The sequence below is a fragment of the Lacerta agilis genome, chromosome Z (genome assembly GCF_009819535.1).
Source record: "Lacerta agilis isolate rLacAgi1 chromosome Z, rLacAgi1.pri, whole genome shotgun sequence".
NCBI lineage: Eukaryota > Metazoa > Chordata > Lepidosauria > Squamata > Lacertidae > Lacerta > Lacerta agilis.
The window spans coordinates 42,545,334-42,569,370 of NC_046331.1; the positions used below are offsets into that span (position 1 = coordinate 42,545,334).

A 24,037-nucleotide genomic window follows, 5' to 3' on the forward strand; every position below is an offset into this window, starting at 1 on the left:
AAATCCAATCAAATGGCAACCTTTAGATTAGGGTTGGGGACCTTAAATGCTCACCAGGCCCAACTGTTTGGCCCAACTTATATGGGCCTGTGAGAAAAATTGGGAGGCCACTTTCATGCAAGTTCTTATGAAAGGGAAGAGGACTGAACCCTGACCAGAGGCCTGGTGAAACAGCTCTGTTTTGCAGGCCCTGTGGAAATATGTCAAATCCCGCAGGACCTTGGTCTCTTGTGACAGAGCATTCCACCAGGCTGGGGCCATGGCTGAAAAGGCCTTGGCCCTGGTTGAGGCTAGTCTAATCTCCTTGAGGCTCAGGACCTCCAAGATTTATTATTTGCGGACCATAAGGGGCATACCAGGAGAGGCAGTCCCGTAGGTATGAGGGTCCTACGGCTTTAAAGGTTAAAACCAGTATTTTGAACCTGATCCTGATACCTTTAAATGGTAAGCTACATTCCAGCCTACCAACGATGCCCCCGCCCCATGTCCAGTGAGTTAGGAATGCAAGATCTGCCTGCTGGATCAGGCCAATGGCTCATCTGCCTGCTGAATCAGGCCAATGGAGAGCCAGTGTGGTGTAGTGGTTAAGAGTGGTAGACTCGTAATCTGAGGAACCGGGTTCGTGTCTCCGCTCCTCCACATGCAGCTGCTGGGTGACCTTGGGCTAGTCACACTTCTCTGAAGTCTCTCAGCCCCACTCACCTCACAGAGGGTTTGTTGTGGGGGAGGAAGGGAAAGGAGATTGTTAGCCGCTTTGAGACTCCTTCGGGTAGTGAAAAGCGGGATATCAAATCCAAACTCTTCTTCTTCTTCTTCATCTAGTCCTGGGTCATGTTCTCACAGTGGCCACCCAGATGCCTCCAGCAGGCGGCAGTGGATAACCATTGTGGCTAGTAGCTATTAACTGTGTAGGAATGGCTACAAGAACTTCTTCTGCCATGACAAGATAAAACTTTGGGTGTTGTCCACCTGTTAAGCAGTAGCTAAAGGACAGGGCCGGTTCCACCATGAGACAAAGTGAGGTGGCTACTTTGCTGCAGAGGTTGGGGCACTTCCAGGGTCTGCATGCCAGTGACATTGGGGGCCAGAGGCAAAACTGGGGGGCAGCAATGGCTGCAACTGATGCCTTTCCACAGTGGAATGTATTTCAAGCATACAAATGTCAGAGGTGCCTCCATCTAGGAAATCAAGAGGCATGATCACGTGCCTGGCACAATGTGGCCAGCAAAAGCACTTAAGAACTACAGAGGAAGGGGCATGGCTTAGGTAGAGTGCCCAGGGCCAAACAGCGAGGCACAAAGGGCGAGGCACAAAAGGAGGACTGGAGGAGAGAGTTTGGAGGGAGGCAAAACTCTCCATCCTCAGTGGAGGGTCTCACATAAATACCACCAAATGGTATCCATCATATTTATCTCTTTCACCTGCCCAAAGCTCCCTTCTGAGAAATCCTTCAGTGACCGTCTATCAGAAGTGACCAACCTTACTTTAAAGTGGGGAAGAGGAACCTGGTGCCCTGCAGATGTTGTTGGACTCCAGTTCCCATCACCCATGGCCATTTACCATGCTGGCTGGGGCTTATGGGAGGTGGAGTCTAACAACATCTGCAAGGCCACAGGCTACCGACTCCTGCCTTAAAGTATTGAACAGGTAAACTGTAGGCCATGAATAATTCTGACACATTTAGGATGCCCTCCCAGTTTAAATATTTCTGTGCTTTCAGCAATCAAATGAATAGTATTGAAACTTTCCATAAAGCCTTTCTCTGTGTATAATGGAGAGCATCACTGGACTCAGTTGGGTACAGGTCCACAAGGCATCTGGTTCACCACTGTGAGAACAGGATGCTGGTCTAGATGAGTCTTGGGTATGATCAAGCAGACCTGCCCTTATGTGCAGAGCCCCCAATTTTTAAAAAGTGGGCCTCGGCCAGTGCTTTAGATGGGAAACAGCTTTGGCTTCTTAGCTGCAGAGAGCATCAAGTAGTTTGTGGATATTGTTCCCTTTTGCATCAAAAGGTCAAGTCCTCTGACAAAATGTGTTGCACTGTGTGAAGTTGGTTGGATCCATTTCCCATGAAGACAGGCCAAGGTGAAGGAGTCTTTTTAGTTGAGAAAACTAACCAACCATACAACTATAAAGGGACTGAGATTTATAAAATTATGCTTGGTGTAGAAAACATGGATACAGATTGTTTTCTTAAACTCCCTACCAGTACCCCAGGGAATTTATAGAATTATCTGGTCATCCGCCGAGGTAGGCAGTGAGTTTTGGATGTGAACACAGGCTGAGAAGTCATGGTGTGCCAGGAGACTCCGTCCTAAGCCAGGAGTCATCCCTGGGGGATCCCCTACATTTCTTTATTTCCAGTAAGATTGACTATGTAGTTTTTGAATATAATAAGAATGTGCATATACTTTTGGAAGATGAGCCTATGCAAATAAAGCAATAGTTATAACAACAGCCCCGCCTCATTGGCACCCCTGCTTCACAGTCTTGAGGCTGTTTTTAAGAAGTGGCTCAGTTTCGCTTGGACCCCTGGAAAGCTTCCGCGTAACACAAAAGCATCACTGACAGAGCCGCATTGCCCCTGTCAGAATTCTGACATCTTAAGCTTGCTGCACACACAGAATCAGCTTTACAGAGACAATTATCTCACTCTTTGCCGAGGAAGCAGATGCTTTGCAGTACCACAGTATCATTCCCAGCTTGTCACTGGGGTGCTATAAGTGAAATGGGTGTGTGATGCAAAATGCAATAAATATATTTAGTTGCCCAAGAGCTCAGACAAGGACAGCAAAGTTATGGGGCTGTTTTAATTACTGGAGCAGCCTGGGCGGCGGCGGCGGCGGGGGGGGGGGGGTAATAGACCCAGTAAGAACACAGATTAAACTGTATCCGTTTGTACTTGCTCCTTGTTAAAAAAAAAATTCAAACATTTCCTGTAAGGTGTGTGTGTGTGGGGGGGGAACGACTAAAATTGGGGCTTTCAGAAAGCTTTGAGGGTGTCCTTTAGGCTGCAGTACCAGCCTGCCTGGGAACTAGTTAGCTGACCCCCCCCCCAAGCCAATCACTGTCCCCCCAGGCTGTATAAAAGCTATGCTTCAGATCTTCTTCTCAGTCTGCCTGCCTGGGCTTAAACCTTTGTCGCTAGTTAGATCTTGCCTGACTTTGAGTTCCCAACTTCCCCCAGCTCCCTCTGATCCTTGGTTCTTGCTTTGAAAGTCAATCACTACCAGTACTCAAGGATGATGGGAAAGTAAAGTCCAGCAACATCTTGAGGGCCAAAGGTTCCCCACCCCTGTGTAGTATTAGAGCAGCTGGACCAGAGAAGAGCATATGCTCCTCTTAACTGTGTACTAGCGTTTCCAAAGGGAATACTCTGCAAGCACATTCCTGCTGCCTAGTACCTTAACAGAGTTTGAAAACTTTCTTACACCTGGAAATAAAGACTTCATCACCCCACTTTTTCTAAAGCAGAGGCAATTTATAGTTCAGTGATGTGGTGATATCTTCATTTCATGACAGGCATTTATCTTTAGCAGTCATGATATACAGTTATAAGCAAAAGTGCTGCGGTATTAACTTTGCGTACCAGTGTCAGAAATATAATGATTACCCCCCCCTCCAGCTCTTCACTGTGCTTGCTGATTTAAGTTATATTTCATGCCTTTTCATGCGGTGGACATCAGGGCAATTGTGTTACACTGGTTGGTGTAAGATGAGTGTAAGTTTGCATGTCAGAGAGAAAGGGAGAGGGAGAGGGAAGGAGGGAGGGAGTGAGAAAGAAAGAGATTGGCTTATATGGTTGCTGAGTTCTGTGTGACCAAGCAAAGCACAGAACCTGGGGTCGAGCTATGCAGCTAAAGGAGCAGACTATGTAGATAAGGGCATCCTTGATTCCTCATAGTTACTAAATTGAAGAAATGAAAATCAGGCAAGGCTTAAATATTGGAGGGACAGAAAAGCACACATGCGGAAAGAGTGGCAGAATAGCAACATTGTCCAATGACGTCCACTTTTGTGTCATGCCACACTTCACTGTTGTCAAATAAATTTAATGCAACATGGCAGTAGATCAATCATAAAGTCACTGTTCCATAATGACTGGTAATGTAATGTAAAATAAACATTAGAAACTGGGACAGAAGAGCTAGCATTATAACCAGGATAACTAACACAATTATCCCTATGTTTGAATGCACTGTCAGAGTTATGGATGTGACTCTTACACTCCACAGACATTCCTCCATTCAGGCAAACAAAATGAAATTCTCACAGTTCAACAACACATTCCAGCCAGGCACAGGCACTTAAAAACTGGACCAATGGGGAGTCTGACCTGGGAATGGGCAAACCCCGAGGAAAGTCTCAGGGGCCACATTCAGCCTGGGGTCTAAGGTTCCCCACTTTTGCTCTGAAGAAATCCAGCTCCATATTCCTCATTCAGTAGCTCCATCACAAAGTTCATAAGACTTTATTGACTCCACTGCATAAATTCCTCCAGTGTGCTTGACCCTTTGTGGCTTACATGACTCTCTCTCTCACACACACCTGCAACACTTCCTAGCTCACCAGACTATATTGCAAATGCTGGAAGGCTGTTAAACATTTCACACTTATGGGTGTGCTGGAGTAGTATTGAAGATTGTGGACTTGTGTGTGTTCATTGGCTCTAATAAGTTGTCCATATCTGCCACTGCATCAAGAAACAGACTTCCACGGGTGTGCATGTTGTTGTTGTTGTTTAAAAAAGCCAGGCTTATTGTGATTCTGGGTTCGTCAACGAATTCCTTTCCTGGCTTTAGACCATTCATCATGTTAGGAGATGTTTTACTGTGTTTTACAGCGATGGCATCAATCATATCACAGGGAAAGTCCCCTCTGCATTCAAATAATATTTTATTACAATTTCAGATTCCGGGAATGGCTTCCAAAAGGTGAGAATACAGAGCCGGTCAGCAGGTTGAGGAAAATTGTGTGGTGTAGCCCTTTGGGAACTGGAACCATGCCACTTCTCCATCTGCTGGGGAATTTTTTCCATGGGCCATGAATCACATTCCCAGGAGCCACATGACAGTTGGAGCCAGAGGCAGAAATGGGTGGAGCAATTAATGTGACTTTTAATTCTGTACAGTGTATTACATTCCACTCATACAAAGGATGGGTCTCCAGCCTCCATTGTGACAACCAAGATACAGGATCAGAGTTTAAGGAAGGAAGGCAAAAGCACTTCCAGGGGGTACAGGTCAGGACTTTTGAGGGTTGTGGCATGGCCTCAGGAGAGTCCCAAGGACCATAAAGAGGTATCAAGGGCCACATTTGGGCCCCAAACCTGAAGATCCCACCACTGATCTACTGATGGGCAGCAGCTCTATGGATTTTCAGACAACTGTTTTCTGCAGGCCTACCTGGAGATGCTGGGGACTGAACCTGGGACCTTTGACATTCAAAGCATCAGCTCTTGCCACTGAGCTACAACTCTGACCTCCTACATTTTTCATTATTTTTATGCCAATCCTTGGCATCTCCAGCAGTTCTCAGAATGGAGCCCTGGAGGCAGTGCTGAACTAGATGGATCAATACCCTGGCTCAATACAACTCAGCATATTACACTGGGTTATCACCATATCATACTTTCCTATCTATCAAGGCATGCAGAAAGTCCCAGGTTCAATCTTTGACATCCCCGGGCAGGACTGGGAGAGACACCTGTCTTAAATCCTGGAGAGCTGCTTCCAGTCAGTATAAATAATAATGAGCTCAATGGACCAATAACCTGACTTGGTCTAATGCAACTTGCTATGCTCCTGTTTAAACCAGCCCTTTATGCAGACTCATAACAACTGGGACAAGGAACATAGCCCAGCTGTAGCACACATACTCAGCATGCAGAAGTTCAATTCCTGACTATCTTCATCTAGGTCTCAGAGAGACATCTGTCTGGAACCCAGCTACTAGTCAATGTTGTTGATGCTGAGTCGACTCAACCAATGGTCTGACTTGGTATAACACAACATCCTGTGCCAGCCTAGACAGAGTGTCTCAGTGGGGTGTGGGTCTTCCCAGAAATGACAGGGAAAGCATAGCATGGGTTGCTAGCACCCAGGGTGGGGTAAGTGTTGTGCCCTCCTGGTGGAATGGGCAGCGGTCAGTCCCTTTGCCTGCCAGCATCTCAAGGAAGTCTTTCCTTGCAAATTAGCCCCAACCTGGGAGCAGAGATAAGGCAAAGAAACAAGAAGTCAGGGGTTGGTTATGCAGAAGACAAAAATGATGAAAATTCAGAAAGTGCAGATAAGTTGATGTGAGAGCTGAACAGAGATGCAATGAATGTTTGCGAATTGCCGCTTCCAAAGTGAATATTCATTGCTGTGGAGAAATGTCCCAAGCAAGCAATGTATTGCCTGATCAATGGAGGAGAGAGGAGAGGTCAGGAAATCACCCTGCCTAATGCAGAACAGCCAGGAAATCCTGTGCTTTGAAGGGGTTGGCAGGGCTGGTGCACAAAAGCCTGACATGATATGTGGCAGTTAGCCAGGACAGGCTGTGCAATGGATGGAAGAACCAAAGGGCAGTGGCATCACCAGGGAGTGTGAAACAGCTGGTCAGTGCTTTGAAACAGAAACTAATAATTCAAGGTGCTGGTTTTAACCTATAAAGCCTTAAATTGTTCAGGACCAGAATACCTGAAGGACCACCTCACTCCATATAAACCATCCCAGAAACTACGATCATCAACTGAGGCCCTCCTTCGTGTGCCTCCTCGAGAGGTCCAGAGGGTGGCAACACAAGAACAGGCCTTCTCTATACTGGCTCCCTATCTGTGAAATGCTCTCCCCAGGGAGGTTCACCTGGCACCTTCATTATATATTTTTAGGTGCAAGGCAAAAATGTTCTTCTTCAACTACACTGTTGGCTGATTGATATTCTACAGCCTTTTAAATGTATCTGTGGGAAGGGTGTGTTGTTTTGCTGTTTTGTTTTTACTTATTTGCTTGCTTTTATCCTGTATTTTATTCTGTGAATCCCCCTGAGATCTTATAATGAAGGGCAGTATATAAATCAAATAGATAAAATAAAAGGGAAAAGATCTTGATGAACAGAATTGTCCAGATCATGTGATTGCTGTTCTTCAAGAAGGCAGCAATACCCATCAAGAAAAAATTGAAGCTTTCAAACTTACTTTATTATTTAACTTAAAAATTATTGTGTATGACTATTCATTTATGTGCGTGTGTTAGTGATTTACAACTGTAGAAAATAAAACCGTACAATAAAAATATTTTTTTTAAATAGAAACCGGACACCGGCTAGCTATTGAGGAAATAGGTATTCTTAATTGCCTGCATAAGCCTGGTGGAATGGAAAAGTTTTCAGAATGCTTTTGAAAACTGGCACAGAAGCTGCCAGCTGACTCTCTGTTGGCAGAGTATTCCAAGGGTACTTTGCTGAGGACACTATATGGCTGAGTTTCTTGCTGTTATCAAGTGAGCCTAGCCAACTCGGTGAATATCATCCAGAGATGCTCCTGCTGATGACCTGTGATCAGTCTTGAATATAAGGGTTCAGGCAGTCGCCGAGGGACCCTGGACCTAAGTGGTTCAGGGCTTTTGTACATTAATACATCTCTACAAAATGGGTAGGAGAGGGAGCAAGAGAGAAACTAAGATCTTCTTTTTTTTCTTGCAAGTGTCCTAGTTTCAGAGTCATTTTGTCAGATTAATCCCAAGCAGAAATATTTGGTTTCTCCCTGCCTCCCCACCTTCAGCAAGCTCTTTGCAGAACCAAATTTTTGGCATGACATTTTTTTGGGGGGGGGGAATTACTAGCTTTGACGACAACCTCCAGCTTCTCCCTGCTGCTACGAAGTTTCCTGAAAGCTCGCTTCTTAGTGATATCAGTGCTGCCATGCTTTGCTAAATTCTGTTGAAATAAAAGCTGGCTCTTATTTTTAAGAGCAGTTACCCAGCAACACAGACTCATGCCCTCCCGGATTTATGTTGCCTTCCTCCTCCACAACTCCCTCCCCACCAAAAAACAAAAACCTTGCTTTGTTCTGCTGTTAACTTTATGTGTTGCTTTTAAGTGGTGCATTCGGGTGAGTGTGTTAATGATCATTACCAATGACTGTCTGTTACCCCGTGAAGCGTTTCCTGGTGATTAATGGGGGCATGCAAATGAATAATTGGACCATAGACCAGGCCAAAGGCCACAGCTTGACTGCCTAATCCCATGGCCTGATTACTTCTGCAGAAGTCATTGAGGTTTTGATGGGCAAATAAAACAATGGACAAGTTCTGCGTCCTTCTTCTAGACCTGGAAGAAACTGTCTATGTGGTTTGCAGTTGATGTGGGAGCTTGCAGAACCAACTGCTCTTCCATATTAAAATGTGGCAGGGGACAACCCTAGTATTTCACGGTGATTCTAGGCTAGTCCTCTAGTGTGGTGTAGTGGTTAAGAGTGGTATACTCGTAATCTGGTGAACCGGGTTCGTGTTTCCGCTCCTCCACATGCAGCTGCTGGGTGACCTTGGTGTAGTCACACTTCTCTGTTTTTTTTTTGTTTTTTTTTAGAATATTTTATTATTTTTCGTATAAAGAACAAAGAAGAAATACAACACATACACAATAAAAAAACAATAAACACTGAACATTAAACAATCACCCCCACCAACAATAATCACAAAATATAAAAACATACAGATACAAACCTGAATATACACTTATCTTTATACCATTCTAGTTTCTATCTTCACAGTATGGGACTTCCCCCGTTCCCTCCACTGCATTCAATATTCATATATATATTGGGTAACTTTGTATCCTTTTTCTTAAACATTAACCATATCTCTTAATAATCTTCTGGATTTAAATAACCAGCTCTATTTCATCGCTTAATCCATATATCCCAAGATATTCTTGAATCAATAAATCTTCAACAATAAAACCTCTTAAAAACAATTTTATCTAACATTAACTAGCTAAAGCCTATTCTACAAGCTAATTCTGCTCAAATATTCAATTTAACACAATTAACTAAATATTCTTTAAATTTCTTCCAATCCTGCGACACCTTCTCCTCCCTCTGGTCTCGGATTCTCGCGGTCAGTTCGGCGAGTTCCATGTACTCCATTAACTTCATCTGCCATTCTTCCACTGTCGGGATCTCTTCTCCTTTCCAGTTTCTTGCAAGTAAAATTCTAGCGGCTGTTGTGGCATACATAAAAAACACTCTGTCCTGACTGGGTATCTCCTCATTGGTCATGCTCAGAAGGAAAGCCTCTGGTTTCTTACAAAAGGTAATTTTCATTACCTTCTTTAATTCATTATAAATCTTATCCCAGAAGACCTTTACCCCTGGACATGACCACCACATATGATGGAAGGTACCTTCTACAGATTTGCATTTCCAACATACATTATTCATTGAAGGGTTCATCTTGGCTATCTTGACTGGTGTTAAGTACCATCTATAAATCATTTTCATTATATTTTCTCTTAAACTATTACAAGCCGTGAATTTCGTACCTTCCTTCCATAACCTCTCCCAGTCATCCATCATAATGTTGTGTCCCAGATCTTTCGCCCAATCAATCATTACCGATTTAACCATTTCATCTTTGTAGTCACACTTCTCTGAAGTCTTTCAGCCTCACTCGCCTCACAGAGTGTTTGTTGTGGGGAAAGAAGGGAAAGGAGAATGTTAGCTGCTTTGAGACTCCTTCGGGTAGTGATAAAGCGGGATATCGAATCCAAACTCTTCTTCCTCTTCTTCTTCTTTTTCCTTCCACACCAGTTTTCCTAGAAAAATGATTTTTGAGGGGATGGCCCCTGGCTGATTACATACCCTCCAACATTTCATTGATGAAAATAGGGACGTCCCATTCCATAATGATAATTTTAAAGCATACAGTACCCCCAACATCTTATTGGGTTGCCCCAGCATTCTGGGAAGCTTCCAGCATATATAAAAACATAATTAAACATAAAAACTTCCCTATGCAGGGGGTTGGATAACTCTGTACCCTCCAACATTTCTCCGATGAAAATAGGGACATCCTAAGGAAAAGTGAGACATTCCAGGATCAAATAAGAAACTGGGATGGCTTCTCTAAATCAGGGACATCCCTGGGAAACAGGGACACTTGGAGGTTCTGTGATTAAATTCCTTCCATATTAAGGATGAGCAAATGTGCCAATTTGTTTCCTTTCTGTTATTCACCCCAAGCCTCATCTTAACTCAGTTTGACACAATTCTGTATTATTTTTTAAGTCCTCGGATTAAGCCATCGGTACCTTTCTCCTATTAGAAAACGTATGCAATTTCTCCTAATACAACTCTCTCACTTTTGTAAGTGATTTTCCCATATGTAAAGGAATTTGTATGCTATTTTCACTTAACACACACGTTCTTATCCATGTTTTGCCCCTGTTATACACTTTCGGCTGAATTACTGAGTTGAAAAATTTCAAAGAAGCATTAATTTCATGTGTTATTCTGGGAAGTGCAAATTAGGGAGGTTTGCATTAAAATTCAAACTGAGCTGATTTTCTCCTCATCCCTCTTCCTGATGAAAGCTTGCATGTTCAGCTCTGTTCATCCCATTTCTTTTCTGCAAGGCCTTTGGAACAGCAAGCCATGAGAGCAAACTGTTCAAGTATTTTCTCCTTTTCACAACCTGCTGTTTTGCAGCACAGATGAAGTGCTTAGATGTATTGCACTTATTCCACAGACTTACAGGGATGGTGACCTTGTTTTTATTTTTTATTTTGTGGGCACCCTTGCTTTTTGTATCTGTTTCTATTATTCTTGTGTGAACTGCTTGGGGGACCTAGACTTAAAAATGGGAACACATTTTTTTTTTTTAATATTTTATTAAAGATTTTCTTGGTTTACAAAATGTCTCTCTTAAAACAACTTCATTTGCAAATTTCACTCAAGGCTGTGGACTTCACATCACTCAAACATCTGACAGGCTATTGAACTGGATTTCAAGGGGCGTTTGTCTGGATCATGAAACCTGTTGATTTTTATTTTTTGAAATCCACAGGTTTAGAAATCAGCTGCCAATGGATATGCATGAGGTTAAGGTTTTTGAAAAAAATTACTTCCCAGTGGGCACCAAATATTTGCATTTTATAATGCCGCCTGCAGAGCAGATTCGTTTGGAGAAAGCTAGTTATGCCCATTCATTGCAATTATGTCTGCTATGAGTAGGACAGACAAAATAAAGTGCTTCTTCATGTACAGTGGTGCCCTGCTAGATGAAAATAATTCATTCTGCGAATATTTTTCGTCTAGCGGTTTTTTCGTCTAGTGAAGCGGCAATGCAAACCGCTGTTTTCGCTAGACAGGGAATTTTTTTTTTTTCCGTCTTGCGAGGCAGCCCCATAGACAAATTCGTCTTGCGGGGCAGCCTTCCGCTAGACGAATGCCTTTGTCTAGCGAGTTTTTCGTCTAGCGAGGCATTCGTCTAGCGGGGCACCACTGTAGTTAAATTGGATGGGCCATTGGCCTGATCCAGCAAGCTTCTACTATGTTCTTACAACTAGCAATTCTATAGATATAGGACCATGTGTTACTGGTGCTAGAATCACAGCACTAGCTGCCAGTGAGCTACTGGGCCCAATTCAAGGTGGTAGAACCAGTGTATAAAGCCCTAACAGGCTTGTGACCTGAGTGCCTTCCCTGGTCTCAGCCATCTTGGACTACAATCAGCAGCTGAGGCCTTGGTGGTGGTGCCATGACTGGAGAATTTTTGCAACAGGGAAAGTGAAAGGAACGTGCAAGGGGAAGTGTGGGATAGCCCTTTCTTTGATGCAACACCATCACATGACATCTCCACAAACATATCAGATTGATCTGGAAATAGCCAACATTTGCCTAACCACCCTGCCAATAACACAGGATGCAGTGCAAGCAGGAATCTTGATGCCCCAAAGGCCTAACCCGTAGTTTGGAATGTCCCTGACAATATTCTCTGAAACATTATTTGGTTTCATGGCAGGCTTCCAGGGGTTCCTCAGCATATGAGCTGACACTGAAGTATTTTCTGGAATGTAGAACGCAGTGTTTGAATTATTAGGGGATGGGGTAAACCATGAGATCCCCCCCACCCTACCCCACCCCACTCCAACATGCTCCCTCTCTTTGCGCCTTCTGGAACGAACTGTAAATTTGAATGCCAGTGAATGATTATCCGTATTCTGAAAAAAACTATCTTGGCCTATAGAGTCTAATAGCAATATGATGTGAGTAATGCTGGGTATCTGTGCAAATTGCTCATTGCTGTTCTGAATATAAAACGAATAGCTCTGGCCATTAAAACCTGCATGATATCTTAGCTGTTACTGTATGTAATCTGCATGCAAAATATAGCCACATATTTCACTAAAATGGTAGCAAAAAAAGAGAGAGGTTATATGTGGTATAGATACCTCGTATTCAGTCTTTTCCTGAATACATTTTTAAGATATGTAAGCTACCTTTCTTAACATAGTATCACTTCCTAGACAATGCTAGAAAGATTGGTGTAAGCATAGAAGTAACTGACGCCTACCCTCTTGTCTCCTCTTCCTCTGCCATCATAAACCAGAGTACGTTAATTCTCGTCATTCTTTTCTTTTTCTCTCTACCAATGTTTTCCCTTCCCCTCTTCTCCCTGCTCCCCTGTCCTTCTCTGCCCCTCCCTGTATCATTATAGAGTTGATTTGCTTCTCTAGATTTTTTTTCTTTGTTTTAATTTTATTTTTTCCCTTTCGTTCTAACTTAAGTTCATTTTGTTATGTGGTGACCGCAGTTATGGATGACGCTCCCCCCGGCACACAGGAATATATTATGTTACGGCAAGATTCCATCCAATCCACGGAATTAAAGAAAAAAGAATCCCCTTTTCGTGCTAAATGTCACGAAATCTTCTGCTGTCCTCTGAAGCAAGTGCACCTCAAAGAGAACACAGAACCTGAAGGTTTGTGCACCACGAGATCCATGTTCGTTTTCTTTTTCCCGGTTTTTAAATTTTTTTATTTTCCTTTCCTTTGGTTTTCGTTTTTTTCCGGAGAGAGCGTGCCTGTCCTACGGATTGTGTCTTGTGTGTTCTTTGGCCTGTGTTTAATATAATGCAACTGGATGCAGCAATCTGCCTGGGGTTCATGTATCACCCTCTGCTACTTTGCTTGCTTGTTAATGTCTGATACGAGTTGGTCATGGGCCACTGTATGAAATATAATTCACGGATATAGGAAAACCTTTAAAAAAAAAGTGTGTGTGTGTGTATAATAGTTGACAATGCTTTAAAAATTACTGATCAAAACTTTTATTTCTGTCCATTTTCATCATTACACTTGCCTTTTGGCTGCCAAAACTTGCTTGCTTTTTCTAAAACAGCATCTTAACAGCTCCCTCTTCTCTCTCTTCACCCGAGAAGTTCTCCTCCACCTTAGTATTTCAAAGTTGCACTGAGCTGGGAATAAATATTAGATCGCACTTAAAGCTGGATTCTCTGACACTTTTACACTTCATAAAGCTTTTGCGCATTGCTGTCCAAAAAAAAGCTTATAAAAGCTGTAGTTTGGCAAAGCAGGATAAGTTGAATGTACTGCACGCCCGGTTGCATTTTGGAGAAGTTATGTGCATGCAGTAGAGCTAATGTCTGAGTGGAATGTTTCCTTTTTATTTTCCAGAGGTGGTAATCAGGTATGGGTGACCACTTGCTTGCTTGTTCCCCAGAAACTATTAATAAGGAAATGTGTCTTGTTAGCCTGTCAGTTTTGGGTATATATGAGCTTAAACATCCACTCTCTCCAGACAACTTAATTCTTGATATTCTGTAATGCTGTTTTTATATGTTTTCCACTACTGCCTCAATTCCTATCTGGTAAGACATTGCACGTTTTACATGAGCTTCTATATATGGTCCAATAGCAGATGTCTTTATAACAAAGAAACAGTGTATTTCAGAGGTTATAAATATATAAGATTGGATCCTACTCGGACTGATACAGGTGTGAGGAAATGAGGGTTTGCGCAACACAATTGCCATGTCACAACAGTCTGGTTTCTACAGTCACAATGTGTACACATGGGGCACATCAGTATATGTGATGCTTCACAGTTACATCAGCAAAATGGAGTAAGTCTCTGCCCTCAATGAGCTTACATACTCATAGTGGTACTCCTCTTTCCATTATGCAGTTCTGTAGGTTTCCAGTATGCATGTGTGTCCCAAAAATAAATATAGTGGTGCTTAAAATTAACATGAACAAAACAGACAGGTGTCTGATTTCAATGAGCTTACATATTCCTAATGGGCCTCACTGCATTATCCCATTCTTTGGCCATACAGCTATCCCATAGCCAAATAGGCCCATGAAGATTGCATATGCAACATGATAGTTTTTGCAGTTTTAAATGGAAAATATGGTTGCCTGTTTTGTCAGAAGATAGGTTGCAATAAACACTTTCAAGAAGTCTCAGAGGCACAGGTGTTTTTTCTTTTGCCTGTTTGTCTAGCACTGTGGCTGTTACCCACAAATGTAGATCTTTGCTTTACTAAATATTACAGGAACAACATCTACAGCTATGGAAAAGGAACAACAGTGAAATCTTTCTTTTGTTTTGGGTAGATTGTAGCTCAGTTTAATGCTTTCATTGGCATGGACATGTCAGATGGGCAACTTCTGAGAGATTTAATTCATGCAGCTACATGTGTAATAAAAGTGGAACAGTTCCTGAATCTCTGAATTGTATTTTCTTTAATGTCAAAGCAATGGCCTTTGGTTTTAGATTTAGATGTTCAAAAAACAACAATTGCTCTGCAAACAAACTGGCCAGAAGCTTTAAATGTCAGTGAGTTGTGACTGGCAAGAGTTGGCAATTTCAAACAACATTTGGATTATTTTTGGGTTTCATTTGTATTCATGCATAGTTTCTTGCAAGGAGAAGCTTGGAAGTTCTAGAAAATTGTCCTTAACTAACCATTGTGTTGCTTGATTTTTTTTCCAAAAGAAAAAGTGATGCTACTGAAGTCAGAGAGAAACATGCTTTGTTTTAGAAATAACAGAGTTGTTGAGTGTTTTAAGTTGAATTTTTAACACTATTTTGTTCATGAACATTCAGTTTGGCGTTATCACTCCTGGTTATAACTTGTGTTTGTAGCAACATTTGTATATTATTGCTACAAGTATGAAGCACCTATTTATAGAAGGCACTAGGGTCTTGATATACATGGGGTCATACCCTTTTGTTGATCTTATCAAATGTCTGTCATTCCTGTCTGCCATCCTGATAATGCCATCCACTGGGACAGAATGTTTGATTTTTGGTTCAGGTGTGAAAAATGCAAGATGTGTAGGTCAAAATCATGTAGTCAATCTCCTGGTTGAAAAACAAAAACAAAAAAACAAAGCCTCCATCAGAGATGGAGGAGGGATCCATTTTAAATGGAATTAATCACAGAATTTGGGGGTTCCAACCTTACTAGGTTTTGCTCACATGAGACTGCCTTGTTTGATTGAGTGCTTGCTAATCTCTCAGTTGCTCATGCATTGTCATTCTTTAAAAGAAAAGAAAGCATGACTCATTATACGCAAATAATATGAATATTATTCATGTAATATGTATAAAGGTGAAGTCCCACACTGTGCTATATTTCTTCAGCATAATATTTATATTAATACATGCATATTTTAATACAGTTATATACAATGCTTTATGCGTCTGTTTAAATGCTTGTTGCATTAGAAATCCTGGAATAAAAATGTGTACACTGCATTTAATAATGCATATAATCAAGCATATTATGTGCGAGCATTCTCACTGTGTTTAATGGAACTGAGATGGGGGTAGAACCTTGCATTTTGTTGAGATTAAGGAGTGAAGTGGGGAATCCATTTGGATAAACTCAACATTGGGATTATGAGAAAATTCCACCCTCTTCTTACACAGATTGAATTTCTATGTGCAATGGCTTTTGTCCTGGGATGTATTTGCAGGGAGGAACAGCACATGCTCCCTTCCCTCCATGTGATGGGTCAGATTGGTGAAGAGGCATCACCAAGTGGCCTGCTTGTTCCTTAACAAATGTAATTAGCACATGACAATATTAATCTCTTTTCCTTGGCGTATTTGTAGAATTGAGCTCAGATGGGCAGCTACCAGATGCAAATGCTGCTCCCCCCTCCCAAGTTTCTCTTCATCATAGAAAGCTTCTTCCACCTCCACCACCCCGCACCCTGGAAGCATTTCATTCAGCATGGTAGTTCTGTTGCTGCATTTCAGTGACATATTTTAATCATTAAGCCATTCTTCCAGAAAACGTAGAACCAGAGAGACCAGACGGTCTGCCTCATTCTAATGCACATATCTAATAGCAAAAGACAAGTGTCTTTTTCTCCTTCTGAGGATATATGTTTCCATTCACAAAGAGGCATCCAGGCACGAGATAAGAAATGGCAATGTAATGTTACCTAATCCATAAATGTTGAGAGGGTGTCAGTCCTGTACAGATGGAAACAAGAGTGCTCAATTATGCCAACTGCATGAATATTGCACTTTAAAAAAAAGAATGCCATTTAGTGTGAAGATATGTATTCATGATTACTTGCCACATTTCAATTCTTCTCAAACAATCTGGGAATATGTTAGTTGGGTGCCTCTTCCAGCATTTTGCTTCATAATTCATGCCTTGGCTCATAAGATCAGTTCAACCTGTAGGATTCAAAAGTACACGAGTCATCTTTAAGATTTTGCCTATATGGGGACTGCATGCTAGAAGGATCTAGGCTACATGTAACGATGTAGATCGAGGCACTTCTTCACACAAGGCATTGTTCAACTACAGAACTTGCTCCTTCAGGAGGCAGTGACGGCCAGCAATTTGGTTGGGTTTAAAAGAGGATTGGACAAATTCATGGAAGAGAAGGTTGTGCATGACTCCTAGCCACAATGGCTATGTTCTACCTCAGGCTTCCTCAACCTCGGCCCTCCAGATGTTTTTGGCCTACAACTCCCATGATCCTTAGCTAGCAGGACCAGTGGTCAGGGATTATGGGAACTGTAGTCTCAAAACATCTGGAGGGCCAAGGTTGAGGAAGCCTGTTCTACCTCAACGGTCAAAGGCAGAGGATAGTGTTATTGTGCTCAGGCGCTGTTTGAGGTTTTCCCATTGGGGCATCTGGTTGTCCACTGTGATAACAAGGTGCAAGGCTAGATGGGCCATTGTCCTGACCCAGCAGAGTTATTCTTACCTGCTTATGTTCATACCAACTTAATCTAAAGTTTGTGTCCAACATTAGTTCTGCTCTGAGTTGGTCCATGGAAATTAATAGAAATGGCTTACTTAATTTCAGAGGGTCTACTCTGAGTAGAACTTAGTTGGACACAACCCTAGGTTTATATCAGTCTGTCCTAACCTTTGGCTTGTTTGGCTATGTTTGAAGCAAGAGAAAGAACAAGAAAGTAGTAGGGGCCTTGTGTGGAGAAGATGGAGAAATGTTGTTGGATGACACAGAGAAGACAGAACTGCTCAACAACTACTTTGCACGACAGGCAGTAACTCTTTAGGATTTCAGACATAGGTCTTTCCCAGCCCTATCTGAAGATGCCAAGGACTGGACCTGAGACCATTTGCATACAAGGAAGATGCTTTACCCCCGAGCTATGCTCTGTCTCCTAAGGTGGGCCTTGGCCAATACCTTAGCTATCTAACTCCATTGCAAACAACCTTAGTTACCTCAGAAGCCCTCACAGAAGAAGTTGTGGAAAGGTCCATATGGTTGCCTGAGATTCCCCAGAGGCTTTTGTACATTCTCCATTACAGCCAGGCAAAAGCACAGAACATATGTATCACTCCACTCAAGCAGGGAATCTGGTTCTCGCGGCAGGAAGGCCATCTGAGAGGCATGCTGCAGCTATTTGTTCTCCTAAATAGTTTAAACATAAGCTGCTGCTATCTTTCCAAAACAGGGTTACGTAAAGAGAAGCCTGTTTCTGCAAAAACCTAATTTGTGTTAGTACATTCAGAGCAGCGAAGCTATAATGAGGTTGTGAGTGTGTTTCTCCCTTAAACACACACACACACACACACACCACCACCACCACCACCACCACCACCACCACACCACACCACTCATTGGTTAGTTGCCGTCATAGATAGTTTGGCACATTGCCCATACCTCTGGTTCTGATGCGATTCCCCACCCACCCACCCCTCCCCCTCCTTCGTTCCCTCTGCAACAGTCTGCCTCCCTCAGGGTACACATAACCTTTTTAAACAGGAAAGTAGAGGAGCATGGCCAAGTCAGTGCATGAGAGAGGCTGGTAATGAGGGATGGCAGCCCTCAATGAGCAACACAGAAGTATGATGAGTTAGAGCAGTGTTTCCCAACCCTAGTCGGAAAACAGCTGGAGACCCAAGGCTGGGAAACACCGGGCTAGAGAATGTTAAGGGTGCTAGGCAGAGAAGAGCCAGTGCATTGTGTGGGTGGGTGATCTAAGTTAGCCATGCCCATTCATTTGCTCTGAGCAGGATAGCTAAAAGGGAGTACTTCTTCGCAGAGTGCAGAGTTACATTATGGAACTAATTCCCACTGGAGGCAGTGAAGGCTACCAACTTGGATGGCTTTTAAAGAGAACTGAGCAAATTGGTGGGGATCAAGGCTACTAATGGCTACTCGCCATGATGGCTATGCTCTGCCTCCACAGTTGCTGGAAACCACGGGAGTGGAGATTGCTCTTGTGCTCAGGTGCTGCTTGGATATTTTGCACAAGCATCCATTTGGCCACTGTGAGAACAGGATGCTGGACTAGATGGGCCACTGGCCTGATCCAGTGGGGTCTTCTTTGCTACTTAATGTTCATTTGCCTTTGACTAGCGATAGAATAATCTGTACAAAAATGCATTATTTTTATATGAAATATGTATATGGGGGGGGGGGAGAGAATCACACTAAAATGCTGGTGAATTCTCATGAAGACTTAGAAGAAGCCACACCATCACCACTACAAATAGATGTGAACTTAAAGAAATATGAAGAACTGAGAGGAATCAAAATTGAAAGTTTTGTTCCTCCCCCATGTGCTGTTGGTTCAAAATTAAGCCTCTGTATATGACCTCCCTGTATATGAAGCATTCTAGCACCCATCCTTCTCCCCCCCAGATAGGCTTAATTCACTTCAGCTGCCAGATATTAGCAGCAAACAATTTGCTTCCCTCCTTTGCAGCACACACAGCTCCAGGTCCACCAATTTGCAAAGGTACATAAACAAATAAGTTACATAACCCCCAGCTCCATCCCACAAGTGTATAAATTTATGAACAGCAGATTACAAATCCATGAATGCCAAATAGCTCATTATACCTGCAGACAAAAGAAGTAGTAAAGAAATTACCCAAATGCCCAATTTTTCAAGTTGCACCAAAGAATTTCCAGTTCAGAAGAATGGAAGGATTACACCGCTCCCCTAAAAAAGATGCAGTCACTGGTCAATAGCCTACCTGGGACAACATCTGAAACTATTATCTGAGATTAAATGGTTGTTATTGTTGCTGTTAAGAACTTAAACCTCAACCTTTGCCAACCCAGTGCCCTCCACAAGTTTTGGACTATAATGCCTATCAGCTGCAGCCAGTTTCTCCCTCCCACTCCATTGGCTTACTACATTTGTGGATAAGAGGATACTGTCCTCCACCTCCTGCAAGGGTTGGAAGCTTGCAGCCTTCAACATGTTGCTGAACTACACACTTTCATAGTCTCTGGCCACTGACAGTGCTTCCTGATGGGAGTTGGAGTCCAATGACATCCAAGGAGCTCCTTTCCTCCCCTACAATTCATGTGAAATGGCACTGAAAGGCTAAGAACAATTCATAACACACAAGCCTTTATCCATTATGAACAGCATCGTAGGCAGGATGAAGCTTTCAATGACAGTTGGCCACAATGGCTATGTTGTACCTCCACAGTCAGAGGCTTCTGAATACCAGCTGCAGGAAACCACAGGAGGGGAGAGTGCTGTTGCACACTAGTCATGCTTGCAGGCTTCTCTTACACATCCAGTTCGCTACAGTGGTCTAGATGGGCCTTTGGGCTGATCCAGCATTTAGGCTCTTTGCATGTTCTTAAACTGAATAATTTAACTGTCACCATAAAGGGAAGGGGAAATAAACAGAAATCCTGATGGTGATGGTGATGGTGATGGTGATGGTGATGAAGAAACTATTTTCCCACTGACTGATTTGTCATGTCCCTGGAAGACACAGAGGAAGAGGAGGTGCTAAGCTAAAGGCACATTACTTGGTACAGCTAAAGTCATGTTTTTCCAGATGAGACTACAGGAACCCTGTCATTGCAAATCATTTGCTCCAAGGCTCCTACTTCCATGGCACTGTCTCTACAAGGAATACATTTTCCAGGGCCATGCTGATCGCTAATGAAGAGCATGGGAGTTGTTTTTTTTATTTTAAAAAAAAGGCTTGGAAGCTGGTGTATACACAATGACAAGAAAAGTCATGAGTCATGCTTGAAGAGACTGATTAACTTCTCATGACAAGGCTTCCGGTGAGCAAGCTTAGGACAGAATGACATCAAATGTGGTTGATGGACTTCAGGTAAATCACCTTCCCCATTTGAAACTTGGCTTGGGATAGCTATCAAGTACTTTCTGTGTTTCAGTCAGGAGGATTTATTTCCCCTTACACAATAACAATCTTATGCATTAAAAAAAAAAATTACTCACCTTTCATCAGATGATTTCAGAGCTGGATACAAAAAGTGTGAAAGCTATTGACATAAAACTATTCACACTAGATATAGCCATAGCATTAGGGACATGGGTGGCGCTGTGCTTTAAACCACTGAGCCTCTTGGGCTTGCTGATCGGAAGGTCGGATCCCCACGATGGAGTGAGCTCCCGTTGCTCTGCCCCAGCTCCTGCCCACCTAGCAGTTTGAAAACATGCCAATGCAAGTAGATAAATAGGTACTGCTGCAGCAGGAAAGTAAACAGCGTTTCTGTGCGCTCTGGTTTCCGTCACAGTGTCCCATTGCACCAGAAGCAGTTTAGTCATGCTGGCCACATGACCTGGAAAACTAGACAATCGCTGGCTCCCTTGGCCTGAAAGCAAGATGAGCGTGGCAACCCCATAGTCACCTTTGACTGGACTTAACTGTCCAGGGGTCCTTTACCTATCCATAGCATAGCATAGCATAGCATAGCAAGCTGCCATTGGTCTATGTAGCTCAGTGTTCACAAGCTTAATTTGCGTTGTCTGCATCCTGTTTGTAAGGAACAGTAACTAAATAGTGGGCACAGTGGCTGCTCTATTATTCTTATTATCCAGCAGCCGGCCTGGAAAGAGAGTGGGATGTATGGGAAGTGACAAGCAGAGGAGGCATTTGAAAGGAGTGGAGAGGATTAGCAGTGAAGTTAATGGGAGGCGAGAATTAATTAAATCTTGATTCAACTCAAAATCATGCAGCATCCAACACAGCACATTACAATTGTTACAACATTATTTTTTTTTTAAAAAAACCCATTAAGTGGTCCTCAGCAACTTTCAAGTGGTTGATTGGACGGGGTGGGGGTGGGGGAGGGAACAATAGGTCTACCATGACTGGCAGTGGCTTTCTAGGAAATGCAGACTGGGGTCACACCCAAGCCTACCTGGAGATGCTGCGAACTGGATCTGGGACTTTATTCACACAAAGCAGATGTGCCCCACCAGGAGTGGGGAATCTTAGAAATGGGGACCAAATGTGGCCCTATCTGGACCTTGGAATTTTCCCTAGGCCCCACCCCCTTTCCTCAGAACACTCCCCCCCCATGCGTACTACTTTGCACCCCAAATATTTTGGGCTGTCCTCGAACTCCCACATTGCCTCTGGTTCACCTGGATGGAGAATAGAGAGAGGTGAGTATATGCAGAAAATACCCGACTGTACAAAGGTAAAATTTGCATTCATCACTAACTTTTGTCTCTGACCCCGCCCACTACTGGCATGTAATCCATGGAAGGGTGCCCAGGTGGGAATGTGGCACTCGGAGTGCATAAAGGTTCCTCACTCCTGATTTCTGCCACTGAGCTTGTCCCAACCCAGCAGGCCGAGTGACCTGAGTGATTCTCGCGGTTGCAGTCCTGCTGCTTCAAAATCCACCTGCTGATGAAGCCGAATCTATTAGGTGATGAAAAATTAAACAGCGTTGCCCACTTCAATATCCTGGTAAAGTGTAGCTTGATTATGCAGATGTATTGCTAATCCTTAACTGCATTATAAGTAGGTGTTATTTTCCAGGAATGGTCTTCCTCTAAAAGTGAGCACCTTCCATTTCACCATGATAATGCTGAAGGCCACACGACTGGGTGAGCTGTAAGTAACCAACTAAGTCAGGGGTGATTAATCCCTTTAACTCCAAGGGCTGCATTCCAGGATGGTCAAAGTCAAAGGCAAAAGTGGGCGGAGCAACAAATGTGTTTCCTTTGTACACTTGGTTGGTTTCCACACACACATACCTCTATCCTCTATCCAGACAAGCAAGAAGTATTATCAGAGTTCTCAGGTGGTGTGGATGTGTGCAAAGCAGGGCAACCTTCACACCAGACTTTGAAAGCACTATTGCAACCACATTAAAGAGTCATGGCTTTCCCCAAAGAATCCAGCGGCTGCAATTTGTTTAGGGGTGTTGTGAGTTGTTAGGAGACCCCTATTCCCCTCAGAGGGATGCGGGTGGCGCTGTGGGTTAAACCACAGAGCCTAGGGCTTGCCAATCAGAAGGTCGATGGTTCGAATCCCCGCGATGAGGTGAGCTTCCATTGTTCGGTTCCTGCTCCTGCCAACCTTGCAGTTCAAAAGCATGAAGTGCAAGTAGATAAATAGGTACCACTCCAGTGGGAAGGTAAACGGCATTTCCGTGCGCTGCTCTGGTTCGCCAGAAGTGGCTTAGTCATGCTGGCCACATGACCCGGAAGCTGTACGCCAGCTCTCTCAGCCAGTAAAGCGAGATGAGTGCCACAACCCCAGAGTCGTCTGCGACTGGACCTAACGGTCAGGGGTCTCTTTACCTTTATTCCCCTCAGAGAGCCACAATTCACAGAGTTCCCAGGGAAGAGGGACTGATGGTTAAACCATTCTGGAAATTGTGAATATGTCCTAGTACTGATGAGGGATGTGGCCTGCAGAGTGGTCATGTAGCTAGAAAGTGTGTGTTGCCAAGAGAGAGTCCTGAAGGCCTGATGAAGAGGCCTTGGGGTCAAAAGTTCCTCATCCATGAACTCAGCTGTAGACTCATGCATGGCCAATGGGCTAACCCTGAGTGCTAGTTTTCTCCCCCCTCCCAACTAAATTAAGACTGACATATCCATATAGTGAAGGAAAACTGGAGCTTGGTTCAGGCCTATTTATACAGAGCAACAAGACCTTAGGTAGCAGATGTATTTCACCCCTGATATACTCACATTATGGAATGTGCACTTGTTATTTTTAAAACACATACATCAACAATGACACTAAAATGCAGCCATCCTAGGGTTGTATTTATCCTGGTATGGATCAGGGATGAAGGTCAATAGCTGGAAGAATTATTGCAGAATCTGTGGCACAATGAGTTTCCAATACCACAACTGTTGCATTGGATTCCTCTGTTGCACAACATTACAATTCACCCATCTATTAGCACAAGAGCCCTTCAGCTAGCAGACAGAGAACATTGGATACAGCCCGGATTATTGTTGCATCTCTGTCCCACAAACCTTCTGTGACAGACCCCAGGGCAGTGTACATGGGGGTTCCCACTGGACTCCTATCCACGCACTGATGAGATCAAGAACATCTTAGCTTCAGCAAGGATACTCCAATGTATGCCTTTGGACTGTGCTGTGTGGCTGCTATATAGCACATGCATGCATTATATGTCCCCCATGGGTGCTGTGTGCATCCGAAAAAGCCACACATAGGGCACTCCCATCTTTGCATGGGAGGCACAGAGTTTCTAGGAATGGGAAGAGAAGGAAAAAGTCAACCTCACTGAATGGAGAACAATTCCAGCT

At 43.3% G+C, this 24,037-nt stretch overlaps 1 protein-coding gene across 2 annotated transcripts in view; it reads left to right on the top strand.

Moving 5' to 3' along the window:
* FGF13 (fibroblast growth factor 13) overlaps positions 1-24,037 on the top strand; it is a 219,264-nt gene that overhangs the window by 101,290 nt on the left and 93,937 nt on the right. The window contains exon 2 of one of the 2 annotated variants that reach the window (XM_033137060.1): positions 12,798-12,965. The exons of the other annotated variant lie outside the window; for it this stretch is intronic. Within the exon in view, the coding sequence (XP_032992951.1) occupies positions 12,798-12,965 (168 nt within the window). The remainder of the gene's footprint in view (positions 1-12,797; positions 12,966-24,037) is intronic. 2 annotated transcript variants of the gene reach the window in all.